Source organism: Astatotilapia calliptera, chromosome 1 (assembly GCF_900246225.1).
Source record: "Astatotilapia calliptera chromosome 1, fAstCal1.2, whole genome shotgun sequence".
In the NCBI taxonomy this organism is placed as follows: Eukaryota; Metazoa; Chordata; class Actinopteri; order Cichliformes; family Cichlidae; genus Astatotilapia; species Astatotilapia calliptera.
This window is the reverse complement of record NC_039302.1, coordinates 33,173,939-33,196,529: the sequence shown is the minus strand read 5'-3', so window position 1 is coordinate 33,196,529 and position 22,591 is coordinate 33,173,939. Positions and strand designations below refer to the sequence as shown.

The 22,591-nt window shown below is 40.0% G+C and overlaps 1 protein-coding gene across 1 annotated transcript; it reads right to left on the bottom strand.

The window, feature by feature from the left end:
• Positions 1-899: 899 nt before the first annotated feature.
• slc7a10a (solute carrier family 7 member 10a) lies at positions 900-18,422 on the bottom strand. The gene is made up of 11 exons (XM_026175363.1): positions 18,167-18,422; positions 13,587-13,791; positions 11,885-12,036; positions 5,901-6,026; positions 5,561-5,714; positions 5,349-5,472; positions 4,263-4,366; positions 4,040-4,136; positions 3,793-3,942; positions 2,677-2,854; positions 900-2,578 (listed from the first exon to the last, which is right to left on the bottom strand). The coding sequence occupies exons 1-11, from the start codon at positions 18,270-18,272 to the stop codon at positions 2,481-2,483; spliced, it is 1,494 nt and encodes a 497-aa protein (XP_026031148.1). The 5' UTR covers positions 18,273-18,422; the 3' UTR covers positions 900-2,480.
• Positions 18,423-22,591: the final 4,169 nt, after the last annotated feature.

Genomic DNA, 22,591 nt, shown 5'->3' with positions numbered 1-22,591 from the left:
AGTTTTGTGCACAGGTAAGCACACTGGATTGTGGCCACTGGAAAGTAAAGTTCTGCTGAAAGCTTCTGTCTGATAATATCATCATTAGAGACTTGAGTTTGAAGCTTTGTTCCCTTCACAGGCTGAAGATGATGTTTGTTTCTCACGTTTTGAGAATTATGTTTGTATATTTTGTGCTGCAAGAGAAATGCTGCCATGGCATTGTTGGGTTTGCAGATCCAAAATTCTGTTTAATCTTCTGCTTATCATAATTTTCCTGTGCCTGCAATAAATAAACTTCAAAATTTATTTTCTGGGGGGTTTTTTTTCTCTTCTTTTTAAAAAAATTTTTTTTTAACTCGTCGCCAAAAGACCAGTGAGTTAATGTGATGTGTGAGCGTAATGTGCACACAAACTATCCTCATTAGATTGTGCAATGAAAACAAAACATATAATTTGCTTTTCTGTGCTTTAAATGATACAATAACCTGTAAACTGTGGTGGATTGTACCTGGATGAGCTACTACGTCACTCGCATTCTGGTTTTTCATAGTAAAATGTACTATAGTAAACTGTTGTTGGCATCAAACTACTCAAAGTGCAACCACCAACGTACTACTGGTACATAGTTTATTTTGCACAGTAGTTACCTTTGACTGATCTTACTTCAAACTGTGAGGTGCAGAGCCACTGCAGGTGGGCCATGAACAACCAGAGGAAAAACAAAACCATTAAAATATGTTAAGAAAAAAAAAATTGCTGAAAACTTGCTAAAACCTATTATAGCAGCTGCCAAGCTTCCGAAGTGGGTCATGCCAGAAAAAGCTTGAAAACCAACGACTTACTTAATTAGCACAGAAATCCCCATTTTTGACCTGATGGTGCTAAAAAGGATCCCACAGAGGAGACGACACACCGAGTTTCTTCGAAGTCGCTATATTTAATGATCAATTACATTGTTATTAATTTACAACTTCTGTCTTTTACAAAACAAAGGTACACCCATTATACAGTATACAAATGTACCACAACATGTTTGAGGAATGTCATCTTTGTAGAAGCCCCTGGTGCGTTTTTAAAAGTTTATTTTTGTCACACAGTATTTACAGCTCTCAGAGCTAAAAGCACCGGGACATGGCAGGACAGACACGAGTCTCTTTTCATGGAGTTCCCAGCAGCTACGGGCTGAGAAAGGGACTGCACGTTCAATAAAGTTCAAAGCTGCTGGTTTACTTTTCATTTTAAAAGGCCAAAGGCCCCAACCTTCATTTGTTTGTTATATGTACAACATAAAAGAGATATTAAGAGAATACTCAAATACGATAAGGTAGCAACAACAACAACAATATCTCCTGGACCACAGTGAATGCAAAATTACTGAGGTTGCAAGTTTGACCAGGTCTGGGCCATAATACATCAACAATGTTGACTAATACAGGAAGTCCAAGAGGTCATGGGATACAAAAAGGATGTTAATCCAACTCTGTGATGTCAGCAGTGTCATGTTAAGTCAGCTGATCAGTGGATAAGCGATATTGAGTTAACGGTCATTGTAGTGGCTTTTGGGGAAGTGAGAGCTCAAGTAAACATCCACTGCCAGCCGTCTGTCAATCATTACAGATTCTGTTAGAGTTATGCAACAACACATTAGTGCTCAAATACTGTATCACAACAGGTCAAGAGTGTAATAACTGTTTTGGCTGGTCGAGCACCTTGAGAGGTTTCACAGTGGGAACCCAGAGATGAAATCACTGCTGAAGCAACAAAATCCTGCAAGAACCAGTCATGGTCTTGCCCGTCTTTTAAAAATAACTGGAAGAGATGAGTGTCTCTAATAAAAACATTAAGGCAGCAACAGCATCTCTCATGAGGGAAAAGTGATATAATCATAATTCTTTTTAAAAAGTCGGTGGAAAGAAAATAGAACAGCCAGATTCTGTAGCCAGGCAGAGATATAGACAGAACAAATTACTCATCCACAACAGATCAACAGTGAGCATCATGTGAGTAATTAGTAAAGCAAAGTGCAAAGTAGCAGCAGTTATAGAGAAGTATTGCTAAGTGCAGAAACTGCTTGCATATTTATCTTATTCCATATAAGACATTACACACTCCAAATACCCGCACAACCAACACACTATACACACGTCTATATTTCATAAGGCACATTAGCATGCTGGAAGCATCCTGGAAGTGAAGCAGAAAAAGACTTGGAACAGAATGGAGATTCTTTGAGTAAGAAGGGAAAGGATAAGGATCTGTATGAAAAATAAAACTTTGCATGCTGGTGATGACAATGGATGGACAGCAAAACCAAAAAGTTAAAAACACATGCACTGGGTAAAATGGGCTCCATGCCAGCCCAATCCAGTCCACACCTGTGCAAAAATATATGACACTTTCTCTTCGTGCTTCACTGACCAAACAAGAACACGTTTAAGACGAAAACGGGAAGTATTGACGTTGATGCAAAAGGGGAAGTCCTGGTTTGACTTCACTCCTCAGTCAGTAGCTTTGGCAGTGAGGGGCTCAGTTTCTGAGGGGTCATCCTGAGGAAACACCACATAACACACCTTCTGGCCCTTGTACGTGAGTTTTTCTGCAATAGAAAAGACATCATGAGCAGTCAGACTCAGATGGAATTACTGCTGACATAAATAGTTAATATGTTCTGTACGCTGGAAAAAACCAACTCACCAACTAATCTATAGAGCCATTTGGGTTTCTCCTTCCACTGCACACCCACAAAGTATACAGGGACTCCAGTCAACATGATAACCATACCCAGGCCACAAACCACTGGTTCAGAGTACAGGCTGAAGCCCAGCAGCACAGCCCAGAAGATCAGGTAGCTGATCGGGATCAACAGGTTCACCTACACAGAACAAAAACACATTTGTACAAAAACCCTTGCCACTGTAAATATGTTGATTTATCTGCAATGAACATAATTATCTTTTTCCTTACCTTTTTTTTCTTTTTACATTTGTAAACCCATACTGTCTCTACATGTAGCATCCAAATATATAAACATGTACATATATTTGTCTGGGATATTATCAAAAACTAATTTTTGACATTTAATTTAATGCTTTAATGTATTGCAATGTAATACTTATTTGTTTGTTTTTACTTTTTATTTTAATTTTCAGCTTTTATTTGACAATAAAAGTAAAAACAGAGAGCGATTGGAGGGAATGGCATACAGGAGAATGAACGTAAACAGAAAACAGGAAATAGTGGATGTTATTTGTGCACTAACTAATGTCATGTAACTGCCATTTGTGACACCAGGGGGCGCCAAAACAATATGCATGCTAACTCATTGTTAAATGGCAAAATCTAGTGGTACACAAATCAGACTGCTGGGAGCTCTCAGTTTCCTATGCTAAATGCACAGATTACTGTGACACATTCATTGCAGACTACTTTATATACTACTATATGAAAATTAGCGTGTATGTCTACATCACCAGTCTATACATTACACTGTCTTCTTTGTTTTAAATGCATTAAAATTGACACACTGTTCAGAGCCTTTGAATAAAAGTTTTTAAAAATTATTGATTTGATGTAATGGGAAGCTTAATTTTATAATTGATTTGCCTTTGTTTAAAAAAAATCTAATTATTATAATTTAATTCAAAATTAAATACTTTTATTTGAATCTGTCAGCTTTTTAAGCTTATTTCAAATTTCTATTTTTTTTCTTTCTGCCTTACATAATTTTAATATTTTCATTTTTTAAATTCCTCACTATAATCTGCTTTTATTGTGGTTAAGTTATACCTCCAGATAAAACAAGTGCCATACCTTTATAGGTCTAGCCAGGTTGGGCCTTTTCTTGCGGAGGTAGAGAAGGCCGGCAATGGTTACCCCATAGGACAAATAGTTGATAAAGGACACATAGTTGATCAGGTTGTGTGTCTCCCCAATACACAGGATGACAACTGTGGCAAAGCACTGTAGGACAGAACAGGTTCAAACAAGAGAAAATTAAAGCACTGAATCTCTGTTTTGAAGCTACACAGCTGGATAAACCTGTTAGTGTGAAACGTACACAGAGCAGCAGGGCAGGAATTGGTGTGCAGTTTTTTAGGTGGATCATTGCCAGCAGATAAGGAAGGTGACCCTCTCTGGCGCCAGAGAAACACAATCTACCGAGAGACATATTTACACATGTTATACACGTTATTTTGTGGAAACAGCGGGCATCAGTAAAAATAAGTAAAAATTAGGGTTTGGTGTGTTGTACAATGCAAGACAAAGCGTTTGTGCTGTACCTGGAGGAGGTAAACAAATATCCATTAATTCCTCCAAAGGTGGACAAAGCTACAGAGATTGGCATCACCCAGGAAAACATTCCCAGCAGTTTCTCCCCAAATGTCTGAAAAAACACAAAACGTGATTGTCCAGATGACCGACATGTTGACTAAATTAATTATTTATTAATTCATCAGTCCCCTCGATTACTGCACTAATTGATTGATTCACTGAAAGATTAAATAGCCTTTTTAACAGCCTGCCTGCATACCACTATAAGACTATGGTTATATATGCATGTAGGTACGATGTAGGTACGAGATATAATTTTTTACAGTATATTTTCAATGTTTTTCAGGCGTGAACTCAAGATCGAGAAATAACAGTCTCGATCCTTGGTATGTCATTGAAATCCAATGACTTGTAATAACAACCGATGAAAAAACAACAACTTTCAGTTGCTCCCTCTCTACAAGGGGCTCCACAACAGGTGGCTCCACATGTTTGATTTGGCAGACGTTTATGCTGGATGCAATTCCTGATGCAATCCCAAAGGGGATTAATGTCTCAGGCTGGAATTAAACCAGCAACCTGCTACTTGCCAAACTAAAATAACCATTAATGATGCAAAATAAAACTGCGTGCGTAAGCAGTGACTGAAGTGACCGCTGCTCGACATGTGACAGGATTGCAAATACACAACTGGAGCCTGGAATGTCTGTTGACTTTAGCAGTATATGAGCTGAAACAGGTTTGAATATACAGCCTGAATTCCAAAAATGAGGCCACTGTGTGCACTGTAAACAAAAGTAGTTTTATGATTTGCAAATCTAATAAAACAACATTTTCACAGTAGAACATAGAAAACGACTCAAATGTTCAAACTGAGAAAATGTCCCATTTTAAGAAAAATACTGGCTCATTTTTAGTTTGTTGGGAGCCACCCGTCCTAAAACCCGTTGCTATGTTTTCTATGTGCTGCTTTGAATAAAATATGGATTCATGAGTTCAGTTATTGCATTCTGTTTTACATTTTCCACAGTGTCTCAGCTTTTTCAGAACTGGGTTTGTAAAATATCCAGTCATGGCGCCGGAGAGCTGCTCACCACTGCCACAGCATTAGAGCTGAGGAGCTCCTCTGGGGTCATGGAGGAGAAGTAGGCAATGTTGGTCATAGTGTAGACAAGGGTCACCAGTGGGATGGAAATGTAGATGGCACGGGGCAGGTTCCTGATGACAGGAAAAATATTAATGATATGGGGCAGAACTTAAGAAAAACTTGTGGTGTGTCTGCTAGCTTTGCTTATGCATATCGTACTTGCGCGGCTCTACGACCTCCTCTGTGACGTAGTTGAGGAAATTCCAGCCGCTGTAGGCAAAGGAGGCCTGGAGGAAGGCCAGCGCTATCTGTCCCACTGAGGGGTCCTGACTGAATTCAAAGGCCGCACTGGGCTGCAGGGCATCGTAATGACCTGGATGAAAGATGAGAAATATAGAACGAGCAAATAAAAACCGTAAAATAATTGTTGGTTCATCACTAATCATTTTAATGCAATAAAACCAGAGAGCAGATGAAACATGTCCAAAGCACAGAAATTACTGTTACCAATTACTGAAAAACATTTTTTATGCATGTGTGCACATGTCTGTGTGTTTACCTCTACAAATTTGGACAAGTCCTACTATTATAATGAGAACTAGCGCGAGAAGTTTTCCTATAGTGAAAATGTCCTGGATCCTTGTCGCCCAACGCACACTGGAGCAGTTCACCCAGGTCAGGAATACTGCACATATACACACAAACACACACAGCAGAAAAATCATTAAAGTTTTACGTAAAAAAAGTTAAAGGTTTATTCACAGGTATTTGTGTATTTCATGCAAAGCATCACGTCAACAACACATTTAAATTTGCAAATTACTCTCTCTCAATCCCTACTTTCTATTTCCTGCTTGTGTAAACTGCACATGTGTGGCCCTGCTCTCCTCTAGGCTGCTGACCTTGACATTATCACTAAGTTTTGAGGGTATTTTTGTGAAAGCCAACATAGTATCGAATGGCCCAATTCCAAGAGAGCCAAATCAGCCAAGCACAAATGTCTCTCAGTTGCGCTTACAAGCAAAAGAAAGAAAACGGCGACCTACAAATACGTCAAACAATACTGTTATTGTTCCTCTAAACTCCTAGGCTACTCAGGGACTAGGTATTTTCTGTCTTCTTTTTTGTGCTGTTCTGAAAGCACTTCAAGTGCTCTACTGAGAAGAAAGGCGCTATGTAAGTACCAGTCCATTTGTCCTGCGAGTGCAGATCAGATGCACGAGCTACACCTGCACAGTGTGCTCATTCTTTTACTCTGGCATCCTTGTCTTCCAGGCTCTTTCCTTCATTCTTCCAAATACTCTTTAGATTTGTTTTGCTCTCCGAATTCAATCCCACCTCTCCTTACATACTTAACACTACTGGCTCAACAAATTCATTATCTTCCAAATGACAAAGATCCTTGTTTGATTAAATCCCCATTTTCTTAGTTACTTCTTGTGTTGTCTCTAATTTCATGTCACACTCTTTGAGCCAGGCTATAACATGCTTATGACTTCCAAACATTTCTGATACTTTAAAGTCGTTTGCCCAGAGCTATGCACAACATAAATAATAGTGACACCCAAATAAATCACATAAAAATATTAGTGATGGGTTTATTGGGTGGAAATCAGTGATAACTTTACAAGCAGGATGAGAGTTGTCAGGCAGGAAAAGCTTCCCAGCCAGGGTATGTCCACTTTTTTGTCAACTCCAGTTATCTTCACAGCGTCTCTATAGTCCACTTATCTGTTGCTTGTGTTTCACATGCCCTCAGAATTGCAGGTGTCTTAAAATGAGAACATGGAGATTAGGAAACAGTTGAGCCCTCGGGGTGTATTAAAGGAAGATAATCTAGTTATTCATTTTTTGTCCCCTCTCTTGTTTCTTTTTTTTGGGGACCTATTCTTTTTTTGGCTCATATTTCACCTTCTCTCTTCTGACACTTCTTTCCTTCTCTCTTTTACCCACTAACACCCACTCTAGTGACCTAGCAGTGACCATGTCATCCATCACTAGGGCTAGAGTTTTCCTCCCACCACAGAAATCTGAACAAGCTGCTTCCGCTGGCAGAGGCACAGACGTATATACACACACGTGTGAATTTTTGGCAAGAGGTTTTGGAGGCACCGGGCAGAGCTTTCTCTCCCCTACAACACTGCTGTGTTTTATAGTCAATTACCCTTGGAGTGTTACATGAATTTCCGTTTCTGTGTTCCTGCATGAACCCCCACTACGACCTCCCCCAACTTTCCTCTATTCTAACCCTGACAGGAAGGAGGTGCCAGTGGCTTTGAATGTGACAGTGCAGGTAAATCTGTGTCCTGCTGTCACTGCTTCTATTGAAGGCTGCCTCAGCTCTAGAATACTAACTAATTACCACTTTAAGTCTTAATGGATTCTGACCCCAACTCACTGCAGATTTATCAGCAGGCTTTAACCTCAGGAACGCCTCCTCCTGGTCCAGGATCTGGACTCAGGAGTCACCACACTGGCAAAAACTCCCCAGTCCTGTCTATACATCACAAAATATCTGATAACAAAATCTTCAACGAGGAGACCTATGAGATCTAAAAAAGGATGCTGAAAGTTACAGATAGAGAGGAAAGAATGTAATTACATATGTTATATGGAGGAGATTAAATGGGCTTTGAGGAAAAATTCTAAATGAATAATGAATAGGGGTAAAACAATTCTGAAACCAAGAACAAAATGACTATGCAAGCATCCACAATACCGTACCCCAATTCTTGTGCCATGGTACACTTGTGGAACTGTTGGCTTAATAGTTTTTCTAGCTATAAAACATTTGTGATTTTGTTTTCAGCTGGAGAATTAGCAACATAATAAAATTAAATCCAAAATTCCTCTAAGGCCATTACAGAGGCCATTACAGAGCTCTGTGTAAACATGACATTCTTCTTGGCGTTTGATGCCTACCATACACTGGAAGAATCATGTCATTTGTCCAACGTGTGACAGTTTTTCCATCCCCTACAACGATAGTGACATTTTGTTCTTCTGAGCCACTCTGGTTTGTTCTGTCTTTAGGGCAGCCGCTAGTCTGATGATTCACCATGAGCCCTCAATCGAATTTTAAATGAGTTTTGTGCAGCATTCAATAAAACATCCAGTGTGTTCAAGGGTTCAGAGGAAGCCTGAACTAAACTCGCTCAGCCACACTAAAATAGAATTTGTGCATGACGTTTTTATTCTGAGCTAACATACTTGTGTGCTTTCTTAATTTGTGTCTACGTTATGCTCATAGTTGTTCTGACTCTATGGGGGGCTCCATTTTCCAAATAATGAGAAAGAATTAATACACAGTTGATACACGAACGTTTAGAGCAGTAGTTCAGATTGTAGTACACATAGTAAAATAAATAGAAATGGTATTTCCACTTTTACTGAAAACAATTTTACAGTCTTCTTTTTTGAAATAAATTGAAGTCAATGATCTGAACCAGTGATGGAGACATAACGTGAAACTTCTCCCTACTGTACCAACACAATAATGGACTAACACAGACTTCTTGCTGGAATATTCTCTTGGCCTTTGAAATAAAAACATCACATTTATAGTGACTGTTTTGTGGGATTGAGTATAAAATTAATGATGATGGCTCCATAAGACAAGTTACAGTGTTTTACAATTTAAAGAAATATTTAAAGAATACGGGGCGATCGTGGCTCAAGAGTTGGGCGTTCGTCTTGTAACCGGAAGGTTGCCGGTTCGAGCCCCGGCTCTGACAGTCTCGGTCGTTGTGTCCTTGGGCAAGACACTTCACCCGTTGCCTACTGGTGATGGTCAGAGGGTCCGGTGGCGCCAGTGTCCGGCAGCCTCCCCTCTGTCAGTGCGCCCCAGGGCGGCTGTGGCTACACTGTAGCTTGCCATTACCAGTGTGCAAATGGGTGGATGATTGTGTATAGTGTAAAGCGCTTTGGGGTCCTTAGGATCAAGTAAAGCGCTATGCAAATACTGACCATAAAGAATATAAAACAGTGTTGACTGCTGGAAAATGAATTTTTCTTTCTTTTTAGTGAAACTGATCAGCAGATGACAAACTAAACTGCAGGATAAATGAGCGTGCATGGCTGTGCTGCTGTGGGCTGTCGAGTGTGCCTATTCTTAGAAGAACACAGCCAGCTTACAACTGGACCTGTCTGGTTTTCACCAACACACGCACGCCTGGGTCACCCTGTGACTCTAGAGCAGTATGCTCAGCAGGAGAGGAAGGAGGGGGGAAACATAACTAGGCTGACTCGCATTCATAAACCCTCAACTAAGAAAAGTTCAGTGAACTTAAGAGCACCCTCACGAAGACTCAGCACAGCAAGAAAATATAACACATTAATTCTGGTGCTGGAAAGTGATGAAATATTTACTTTATCCTTCACAGGTAACTTTAACTTTTCCTTTTCTTATCCCTTCCTATCGACTACCTGTGTTGCCAATTGCCTGATATGATGCTGCTCATTTACATGCACCTGTCTTTGGTTTTTAAGGTGGATGGAACTACAATGAAAGGGCTTCAACTGTACATAGATGATTCTTTTAGGGTTCAGAATAATATGTTTTCCATCTGTCATCAGACGTCTGACACTTTCTCTCCTCACAGACTGATTGAGTTTCATAAGATATGAAGCTTGCATAACTGCTGATCACAGACGGGTGACTACAATCTTTCTGTGACTTTAAGTCTCAAGTGTGATGCCATAGACCAGATTGGAGGACAGGGGTCGAACCAGCTAGCCAATAGAAACATCAAACATCTGACTCGAATGTCTGGCTGGCCAATGGGGACTTCCATCATTATTGATGTGAAAGGTATTCTGCGCTTTTCCTATTTCCATGGTGCCCTGTGACAGTAACAATGCACAATAGTGTAGACACACCCTCTCATTAGCAGCGTCCACAAAGACTGGCACCATTATGTATTCTGACACTGATACTGAGACACACGCACACACACACACACACACACACACACACACACACACACACACACACACACACACACACACACACACACACACACACACACACACACACACCACACTCTAGAATACAACACAAAAACCCACTCGCACAGTGTCCCTTGCCCAAAGTAGGCAGCAGTTGTAGGATTCTGTTGCCATAAATAGTAGAGGGTACTCAGCAAATGCTAAGCCTGACGTGCGCACACACCCACATACGAAGCCAACCATCCCACTCCCCGTCTATCCCGTTTCCCCTTCTCCATCCGGTTCTGACAGGACCAAACTGGCTGGTTTGTGGATCGGATACATGCAAGGTCTGCTTGGGCCACTGGCTATTTAAATACAGATACCCCAACTGATCAGATTAGAGGCTGGAGATAGAGCATAACATTTCTTGTGGAATTATCAAATGACAATGACAGCCCTGAGCACACTGAAGTGTCACAGAATCACATTTCTTTAAGCCACCGCAGGAAATGGATTTGATTTGGTTTGATTAGTCTGGTTTACTTTGGTAAATGCACAAACTTGCCTAAGATGGAAGTACCTTTTTCCTTGTTATTATTTGTCTTCCAAACAGTCATTTATAGGAACATCGTATATAGGAGCAACAGTATTTTGGAAATATATGTACAAGTGCAAGTTAAAATAGATATTTTTCTTTGAGATCAGTTGCTTTTTATGTTGCTTTGGAAGCAGATGCTTGGTCTGATGTTTACCTCACTGGGAGTCACTCTGGCTCATTCAGTCAGATGACTTGCATGTTGAAGACAACAGCAGGTCTGAAGTGTGATACTGTGAACTAGTTTGTCATGATGACACAGGCATAGGCCACACACATGCAGTCACGCAGAAGAGCAACAAATCTGTCAACCACTCATCTGTTTATTCCATGCCACCTGAAAAATCTGGCCAGCAACCAATCAGCTTGCCACTATGGAAATGCTAAGGAAAGCATTTATCCATTATTAATCATTAATCATAAATGGACAGTCAAAATTCAGGCTTATCAGAGTTGAAGTAAACTCAGAAAATGTTGCGTTCCTGAGGTGGAATGTTAAGCACTCCCAGTTCCCATGGTGTATTGCAAGCTGTATGAATGTCAAAGCTATTTTGCTCTCAAAAACCTGAGGGCAACAACTGTATTCTTAAATACATAATTAGCAATTTTACAGCAAGTTGTGGCCTGCTGCTGTAGAACAAGATGACTGACTGTATTTCAAAAGCAAAACAGGAAAGAAATACTGCCAAGGTCTTGCATTTGAAATGCTGACCTGAAGAATTCCTCTGTGGCAGAGTGTGTGACTTTATATTTAATAAAAAGCAAAGAATGTCTCCTTATCTTGTTCTTGAAAAAAAAAAAGATCTTTTACTGCACTGGATGCTTCAGTTTGTTTGGAATCAAGAACCATGTGCTTAGCATTAGCAACAATGTTTACCCTGGCAGGACAGTTCTAAAAACTGTTCAGTGGAAAATCAAAGAGAGATAAGACGTAAAGGACAACACTAAACTAGAATAAACATTTACTTAAACTATCATGGAATAGATAAATAGAGTTTCTAAGGCTGCTGGTGACTCACAGACACAAATTGTTGCGAGAAGTTTGGTGGCGATGAACGGAGGAAAACAGTGCTGAAAGGCCGGCTGCAAGACGTAATTGGAGAAGGTGAGCGCAATGACGGCCAACGTGGTTGGGTACATGATGAGGACAGCGCTCCATAACAACAGGAATCTAAAGGATGAAGAGACAGAACGGGATTTCAATTTAGAATAAAGTTCAGTGTAATAACTTGAGACTAAGTGGAGGGGGGGGGCTGTCACTTGTGGGCAGTTATTTTGACAAGGAAGGGACTTTCACTGCTCTTATAACATTATTCCATATTCAATAAACTGTATAAAAAATAGACATAGCTGCCATGATGTCATATTGGTGATGCTTTTTAAACAACTTGAGCTGAGCATTTGCACCCAACTCACTGGTGAACAGCTGGTGATTGATTTGTTACCCAGTGATGGTACCCTGGATAATCCTCCTTGCTGACTGTAAAAAAAAACATTAAAAAAATAACTTATTGTTTAATTATGACCTGAAACCAGAAACTAGACCCAGAAAGTGATCAGGAAACGGTTTACTCTGGCACAGAACAAGACAGTTGAAGACCATTAAGTCTTTCTGCAACCACAGAGGTTGCAAAAAGGTTGGTGGTTTCACTTTTCAGACCTGGATGTTAGGTCAGTCTTTTATACTGTCTTTGATTCCATCCCAGCTTTACAGTCACACCTATACTTAAACCTGTCAGCAAAACAACATCACTGTAGAAGTTGGGTCTTTACTTAACCTCCTACGACCTGGCGCCCACATATGTGGACATCACATTTTGGGTTGTCTAGACCACAACACTAAATTTTGCTCTAGCACATTAGCAGGAGCTTCAGCGTTCCATCTGTAGCTGCAGAGGATGTGCTCAGGCAAACACTCAGTGTTTGACACTCGTTTTTTGACAGCATTTAAAGCAGATTTTACAACCACTGTTGTAACTTAGAAAAAAAAGGATGTACTTGCATGCATAAAGCACTTACTAAATGCAAGCCACACTTGGTTATCATCAAGGAAGCATTGACCTGATGATTTTATTAAATTAAAAAACGTCAGAGGACCAAAGCCATTAAGCACATACTTTGGACATGTAAGGCTTTGGGGGAGTTTTTTTCAAACTCAAGTAACTCCAGAATTTTACTATTGGTGCGTTGGAAGTTGAAAACATAATGAAAACTTTAATTCCACCTCCAGAGTGAGTGCTTTTTGTTGCTTGTTCCCTTCTTATTCTTTCTGTGTTGGTATTCAACTGTAATTCAAAAACTCCTACACTAGTTCTTACTTTCTGCTGTTTTTAACATTTTTGAGTCGTTTGCTGCTGCTCCTGTGTTTAATCCTTTGTGGTACTTGCTTCATTCATAGTTGCAAAATAACCGAACAGAGAAAGTCAGACTGAACTACTTTCACAGAAATGCTTCTGAAGGCTGGCACAGTATATAACAAGTTTGACCTTCTCAGACTTAGAATGCCGCTCTATGATCAGCTGACACACCACATGACCTCTGAAAGTCATAAGACGCTCACAGATGATTGGTTCAAAGCCAACACGCCCATTGGACTGTTGCAATATAATTCATATGAGGAAAAATAATTCAGGGGGAAAGACGCAACAAGCTGCTACTGCAGTTTAGGAACATCTGTATTTTGAAAAATGCATCTAGAAAAATGACAACGACAGTACTTACCCTACTAGGCCCCCAAAGATTTCTGTCACATATGAATAGTCACCTCCAGACTTTGGGATGGTGACACCCAATTCAGCGTAGCACATGGACCCAAGGGTGCAGATGCCCCCTCCACAAACCCACACGATGAGTGACAGTCCCACTGAACCTGCATGCTCCAACACTCCTTTAGGTGAGATGAAAATCCCAGAGCCAATGATGTTCCCTTAGGAGAAAATATTACAGTGATTATTTATACATAAATATTCATCAAAGACTTCTTTTTGTGTGTAACACAAGATTTGCTTTTATTGGTTTGTGCTCCTAAAGCTGTCACACTTCAATTTAAAACTCCAGACATTTAGAACAAATGGCATTTACCATTTATCTGTAGTTTGGTGATGATTTGGTCAGATGTTTATACATTCAGGTAAAAAGAAAAGTAACAGAATAAAGAACACAAAGTAGAATCAAAGCGATTCCAAAAGTCTTATTAAAACTTTGGCTTGAAGGTCACAATACTCTAACAGTAGCTCTCCAAGCTATTTTTGCTAAAGTTGGACAACACACATCTGTAGTTAAAGAGAAGGAGAAAGTGAAGAGGAAAGACTAGCACAGCCATGATGGGAAGTAAAGAAAAAACTCTTTTCTTTCTGCAGTAAGGCATGTGACTATTGCTTTCACTTAGTGATTAATGTAGCTATATATAGTAATGCTTTGACATATGACTGCATGGTATGCACAGCCTAATCTCAGTGATTTAAAGCTGCTGTTTGTACAGTGTTCTGCCACAGTGGCTACAGGCATTCTTCTATTTTTCAGCCATCCATTTTCTTAACTGTTGATCCAGTTCAGGGTTGTGTAGAGGATGGAGCCTATCCTGCACAACTCCCCGGAGGAAGCAGCACTCCTCAAAGGTAGTAGTGTCCTGCAGAAGAACAATGTACCCCACCACAATGCAGAAACTGTTTAGGGATGGCCCAAGGAACAGCCAGGCCTCTAATTTCAAGATCCCACTCAGATGAAAATCTGTAGGATGAACAGAATCTGATTCATGGATCCATGGAACCAAGTGGACCCAACAGATCTGATGCTAACATTTCAGTGTTAAACATCACTGAACATGCAAAAGGTGTTCTGTCTATGCCCTGATTGTTCAGATCTTTCAGCAGAACATGAGAGACCAACACAATATCGGTAGGATATTTTAATACTGGTGATAATACAGGTGAAACCATCCATAAAGCTGCAATTTCATTTATACAAATAACTAGTATATTTAATAAGATAATAAAGTAATTTAGTCCAGGCTCATTAAAATGTGACTCATTAAAAATCAGGCTCAGCTGACTCCCTAACAAGAACAAATAAAGGTTCTCTGACAGCTTGGTTGGCTCAGGCACATACTAATAAGCAAGTTCAGACTCAGTCTGACATTTACATGCCCTCACCCCTACCAAAAAAACGACAAAACAAAAGCTAGCACACATAACAAAGTAACCAAACAGCAGCTGTCACAGCAAAACATTGTTTGTACTGTCCTTCAAGTCTTTGTCCTCTTTGGAAAAGTGTGAGAAGAATTGAGTCCTCACAATAAAATATGACCCTGTCAACTGTAAATATTTTAGAAACTATTAAAACCCAGAGGCACACTATGGCCCCAAATGCTCCCTAATGATGCAGATCCAGCAATGAGATCTGAGGAACGCATTTTTCATTGTCTGATCTGATTGTGGAGGCCACTGTGAGATGCAGAGCTGTTACATAATGCAAGTGTTGTGTTTGTTATGTCATAAAGTTTGGCACTACAGCTGAAACTGTTAGTCACAGGCCTACTGACCCTCTCTGCATCATATCCCAGCACCATCTCTGAGAAATTTTCTCAAAATGACCTCACATTGCTCACCATTTTATACAAGCAAATACTCCAAATCTCCTGTGCAAAAGGGAAAATGAAGAATGTCTCATATTATGTGGGGTTTTTTTGTAATGCTGCATGTATAATACCTCCTAACGGAGGGGGACTTGTACTACTACGATAAAGCGGTGAGCGATGATGAAGCTGGTGGCATGAAAATAGTGATTAATGTCACGACTAATAGCAAGTGAGCAATTGCAGAAAAGTATATTCAGTGTGGTTAGAGATTAATAATACAGGACATTTGATAGTTGTGGAGTATTGTCTAACTGTAAGTGTAACCAGTGGTAATCAGTAGCTACCTGAAGGCTTCCCTGCTGACAGCTTCAGCAGTCTATATTACTAGAACAAGGCATATGAAATGCAATGTGAGTAGGCTGTATCTGGTGGGTAGTAGCATGACTCAAGTTGCCTGTGTGTACTGGCTGTACAGGCTTTCCTCCATCTGTGCTTGTGGCAAGAGTTCAGCATTATGCTAAGCTGATCTGAGCGTTTATTTTAATCTTAAAATATTAATGTAGAAGAAAAATGAGCAGTCAATCGTCATATTACCTGAAGAAATCCAACACCAGTTTCTTAAATGATTACAGACCTGCCACATTAACATGTAATTATGAAAATCTTTGTGTGTGTGCAGTATGTAAACGCCTTCCCAATCTGATCAGCTTAAACGCTTACCAGCAAACATCCAGGATAAGCAGGGCTGCAGAGTATGCACTGTGTCTCCATCTCTTTTCCAGCCCGGAGCACTTACAGGCTTACCACTTACAATGCATTATCTTTGTGGACCACATTTCTGTGTTTTTGATAGGTTATGACACAACACTTGTTGATCAGCACCAGTCTGTAAAGAGCCTGTGATCAAATTTCAGAGAGATGCAAAAGGCTCTCTCATTACTGATCGTGGTGGAAAGTGGAAGAGTGGTGACTCTAGATTTCCTTAGACCAAAAATCCCACACTCTCTGAAATGGGATGACAGGGATGACTGGTTATGTCTTCTTATTTGTGTGAGTGTCCTTGCCTTATATGAGCAACATGAATCCAGAAAGTGTTTCTCAGTACCAGGAGAAACTAGAGCTCTGGGAGAAAGAAGCTCTAGCGGTCAGTTCCATACCCAGGTTTGAACCCAGGACACTCTTACACCCCTCTGTGATGCAGTGGTGATCTGCTGTGCTCACCTGCTAGTTTATTTTGAACTTGGCAAAGGACTTTACTTCATGCCAAATGACCACTTGAGTTGTTGCCCACCCGATGCACCACTCACTAGGCAGGCAGCGGAGCTCTTTTTCTCACACACTCATTCAGCTGCACTGCCAGATACAGGAAGTCTTTCACACCAAATACATTAAATCTTTATAATACTTTAATATTACTTCAACTCTGATAACAAAATAATTTCACAAATATGGACTAAATAAAGCATTATACTGAAGGAAAAAAAGTGAGTCAAATGCAAAATTTGCAGAAATAACATTAACTGCAATTACATCTCATTTCTATCAGAGCACATTAGATGTGAGCATGGCTATGAAGATGAACTGTTGAACTGAAAATATTTTTAAAAGGCAAACTATTAACTGGTTCCTTTGTAGCCTCTTGACTGTCGCAGAATTCCACCTTTCACTGAACTGCAAAAACCATTTGTCCCAGTGATAAACATTTCCCTTTTTATTTGTTGGTTAGTAATTTTTTTCCACTCATTAAGACTAATTTTTATATTTACCACAACAAATGTACAAAAATGAGGAACTGTTATTGAAGCCACTGATTGCCACTGCCAAAACCCTACCCTGCAACATGTGGTTCTGAAATACAATAAAATATTTTCGTGACAGGATTCATTGCAGATTGAATTGAACACTAGAATAGTGTAGAAGTCTATAAAAAGAGTATATGTTAAATTTACCGACCATTTCCTTATGTACACTTACTGTAAGGGATATGTAAAATGCAACATCAGATTTTGGAGGAAACTACAAACAGCACTGCAACTTCCTGTATTTTGACAGTTATCCAATTTTTGCAGATGCACGTGTAAAGTAAAATTCATTGTCTGCAGTATAAGCGTATTTTATGATGTAACTGGTATGATAAGGTTACTGAAATTAACGATATTAATGCCTTGGTTTAGTCAGTAGACTATCCGAGGACAATGCTACAATGGTAACAGTAAACTCTCCCACTGAAGCACGTGGGAGATGTGCCGGTTCTGCGTGTCTGTCAAGTTCAGCTTTAGATCATCCAGCCACGTATGCACGCTCATATTCAGACCACTCAGACTGATGCAACAGTTTCCACACAAAGCTCAGAACCCTGCATTCATACATCAGAGCGTGCGTGCGTAACGGCGACTTTCCAGCTATTCATTCTTAGAGTCAGACAGTCACGAACCACGTCTAAAAGAAAAGTCACATCTTAGTCTTTATAGTGTCCGTACAGCAAATATAATACGTAGAATAAAAGAACGGACTAGAATAAAAGCTCATACGTACAGTGAGTGACTCACACTGTGTGTAATTATACTCTAACCTTGACAGAGAAAGAGTAACTGTACATCAGCCACGTTATAAGCTTTCCGTTCGGTCACGTTTCCTCGTCAGTTTTTTCCTTGTCGCAGAATTCATCACTTCGAAACACTCTCCGTGAGTTGAGCACGTATAACAAAAGCTGTCACACACTCACCGATGATAATAGCGCAAGCGCTCAGAAGTCCAATTTCTTTTTTCAGGGTGACTCTGTCGCTATTGGAGGAGTCTTCATTCTTCTTTCTTTTCTTTTTGTCCTCCATCTCCTCCGCCTTGCAAATGGGCTTCCTGGTAGCCTCGGTCCGGTCCAGATGCTTCCGACTGAACCAAGCTCCGCTTTACGGGCTGCCCTTATAACATCCCACAGATGAAGCAGGAAATGCGCATGCGTACAATGCGATCCACCTCTCAAACCCCAACCTTGACTCAGGTAAGTGAGTGCTGGCGTAGGCAATAGGGAACCAGTCCACTTTAAATAAAATTGTTCGATGAATGTGTTTGTAGAATATTGTGGTTAGATTTGTGAATCTGGACAAGCACATACTTTACTTTTTTCTTTACATATATTTTGCTTCGAAGGGGTCAAATATTTTAGTTTCGCAATAGTTCTCCAGGCTTTCTGGAAGTCTTTAAAAAAACAAAACAAAAAGTTTTGTTGGACATTTTTTGACTAGTCTTGAGACTGAAGAAGTCGCTTGGATGAGTGAAAACGCTACGTCCAGATGAACAGAATCAACTTTTTGGGATTTCCCTACCTCGATGATTGAGCATGAATCAAAACAATGGTCCCCAAACATATGCAGTAAATGCAGTAAAAATCAACCTGGATAGAAAAGCATATAGTTGAGCACTATCTGTCATTAATGACATTCCTATATGCGATCATCTTGACAGAGAACTGAACAAAAGGCAGCCAACATCCAAGGAAGAGCTCTGGAATGTCCTTCAAGAAGCCCGGAGATCTATTCCTGAAGATTATTGAAAGAAATGACAAGAACACTTTCACAGGGAGCTCAGGCTCTATTGAAAAATAAAGGTGATCATATCAAACATGGACCTTTAAGCTCATTAATATTCCACAAACTATTTTTTCCCAATAAATTTGTTATTATATTATTGTTAGTATGTTTATTGAAATATATAAAGAAATGGTTTAGCACTTTTGTGCTAGACTGTACTCATGAGGTGAATACTTTAAATGAAAGCCTGTCCTACTTTGGTAAAAATAGTCCAGTGCAAGCAACCTTATTAGTCCCATCAGAGTCAATTAGGTGAAATCCCTTTCCCTACAGACTATTGTAATTTGATCCTCTGCTCATTCCCTTTGTGTATAGAAAGGTCACCACATATCACATCAGTCAGTAGGTATTGAACTTTAGAATATCCCTGATCAAACACTAGCTATTGAGATTAGATTATTTGACATTTTGCTTTCTTCATGCCCTGTGGTACAACGCTAACTTACACACGTGTTGTGTACTAAAATCAGCAATTAACATTAAAAAATGTAAAGACTTTTACTGGCAAAAGTCCAAACACAGAAAAAAAAATTAAGAAAGGGAACACAAAGCAGAAATCCAGAGCAAACAGAATGACAGGACACATGGAAGGCAACAAGAGGAGCTCACAATAGGCAAGAGGATATATGGAAAACAAGGCACAGGCACAATGGAGCAATAGACCACAAGTGAAAAACGATGAAGACAGAGTAGACAATCAAAAAGGAGGGAAGGCAGGCAGGGGAAACAAACAAGGAAGAAAGAAATGCATCAAATCACAGAAGATACACAATGAAAAGTAATTCCAAAAAAAGAAAAGAAAATTAAAAGGCAATGCTTGTGACAGCAGAAAAATCAAAACTCAGTAACGTCACGTCATCATCTGGGTCGTGGGGTTAAGAAATCCATCTTCAGTCAGACTGTGAATTTAGCATTGGTGTAAATCACATTTTTTGGTTAGGATTTCACCCAAATCATTTTTTAAGGTTAACTTGAAAGACCATACAAGGCTCATTCTAGTGGTTCACATCTGCAGAATTAGTGCTTACAGCTGTTATATGCAAAGGAAATAAAAGTCCTTACCCAAACAGATGTTTTTGGTGATTGGGTGACTGGATTCCTTCTTAGATCTTCCTCACTCTCTTCCTAATTACACTAAAAAGAAGACTTTCTACTCATGTGACCTCAAGCATTACTGATACCTGCTATAAATGTTATTAATGTACACATATGTACAAGAGCATCCAAATCCAGGGGATAGTGCATGTGCTATACTTACTTTAAGGCACTTTCTCATTCACCTGTTCACACTCACACACACACATACACACACACACACACATACACACACACACTCCTGAATTTGTGACTGTCATGTACAGTGTGGCTTGCATTCAGACACAATTTGGGTTTTAGTGTTTTGCTCCACGACAATCGGGGCGAGTGATTAAGCAGCTCTGTCCCTTGAGTGTTTCCATCTGAGTTTCTATGTTTCACATTTCTAAGGACTCTTTACTTGTGTATTGTCCCCGGTTTGTATGTTTGGATCACACCAATAAAGTCATTAACTTGTAAAAACTTGATTTAATCTTTAAAATTAAATAAAATGTAATTTATTTGATACATTTTGTGTCATTGTCACTTTTAGATTATTGGAAACCCATTATTAGGTGACCTCTGATGTGTTGGCAAAGAACATGCCATATCATACTAAGTCTTGTTAAATGTTGAAGTATTATTATTGGCACTTAATATACTTTGATAAAAATGTATTAGTTTGACACGTTGCTTGGCTTGACTTTTCAGCAGCCAGTCTTTCAGCATATTTTATTGACTTGTTTATATGAGATTGTTTATTGCTGGTAATCAAAGATTATTTTCTGGTGCAAGCTTGAATTTTCCTCCACCACAAAAACAAAGACCTTTGAGTTATTTTTACAAAGCAGGCAGCTGGAAACTAAGAGACATAAACAGACACATTATTGCTGTATTTTAGGAGTTCAAAACTTGCATAATTTGAGGATTTTTGTCATGTAATTGTGAGACATCAAGTGGAATCGTAAGATTCCCTTGCAAAATGCGACATTTTCAATTTGACTTCAGCAAATGATCTAAATGATATAACAGTGGGTTATTTCACAGTGTTCATTAGAGTGACAGCCTGGGGGAAGAAACTGTCTCTGTAGCGGCTGGTTTTTGTAAACACTGCTCTTTAGCGCTTGCTTGAAGGCTGCAGTTTGAACAGTTTATGTCTGGGATGTGAGGGATCTGTAGCGATGTTTTCTGCCTGTTTCCTAACCTTGAACCTGTACAGGTTCTGGATGAATACCAACAATGATCCTCTTTACAGACCTGATTGTCCATTGTCCGCTACAGTCTGGCCCTATCCTGTTTCATCCAGTTCCTCTGCACCTTTCCTCTGGTGTTTAACTACCTAGCAAACTTAACTACAGTTGGTCTTCTCTGCTGCCAGTGTGAGGTTTAGCCATTTAAGTAAAGACCTCTGTCCCTAACAGTTTTACAGCTTACGGTCAGAAGCAGGGTTTGTTGTAGATAAAAAATAAAAAACTAAATCTCCTACAAAGCAACTAGATGCTTGCTCGGTTCACTGGGTCTCAGTACATACATTTTGCCACCAAGGTGTGTATGCCAGGCTTTCTGAGGATGTCATCACACCATTTTAAGGGCGCTAACTGCACATGCAAGAGAATCCAAGTAGAAAAGAAAGTTGTATGATGAAAACAATACACCACAAGTGTCAACAGCAGCTCTTGTGCACATTTACAAGTGATTATATTCAGTGCCTTGAGATGCAAGAAAAATATGACTCAAGGAATAGTCCACCTCATGGTTCAGACTGAAATCACTCTCTTAGGTATTGGGTGGATTATTATCAGTTACTTTTCTGATCCTTTGTATTTCCATGGAGCCTAGCCAGCAGACTGAAGTCTTTACTTTACAGTTCTTCACTATTTTTTCTTTTTTACAATTCTAAAACATTATATTTAAGTAATGCAAATTCACAGCAGCGGTGGAAATGAGCTTCCTCCGAAGGGTGGCTGGCCTCTCCCTTAGAGATAGGGTGAGAAGCTCAGCCATCCGGGAGGGGCTCAGAGTAGAGCCGCTGCTCCTCCACATCAAAAGGAGCCAGCTGAGGTGGTTCGGGCATCTGACAAGGATGCCTCCTGGGCGCCTCCTGGGTTAGGTGTTCTGGGCATGTCCCACCGGGAGGAGGCCCCGGGGCAGACCCAGGACACGGTGGAGAGATTATATCTCTCGGCTGGCCTGGGAACGCCTTGGTGTTCCCCCGGATAAGCTGGAGGAGGTGGCTGGGAGGTCTGGGCTTCTCTGCTTAGGTTGCTGCCCCTGCGACCCGGCCCCGGATAAAGCGGAAGAAGATGGATGGATGGATGGAAGTTCACAACAATAGTCATCTGATATGACTTTATATTGTGCAATATTAGAGAGGGATTTGGCAATCCTCTGTGAACAAGCACTTGATAAGAGTGGGTGGATAAACTCTTTTAACAGTAAGAGACCGCAGGTAAACCTCAGGTCACGGAGGGGCACCCATCTACCATGAC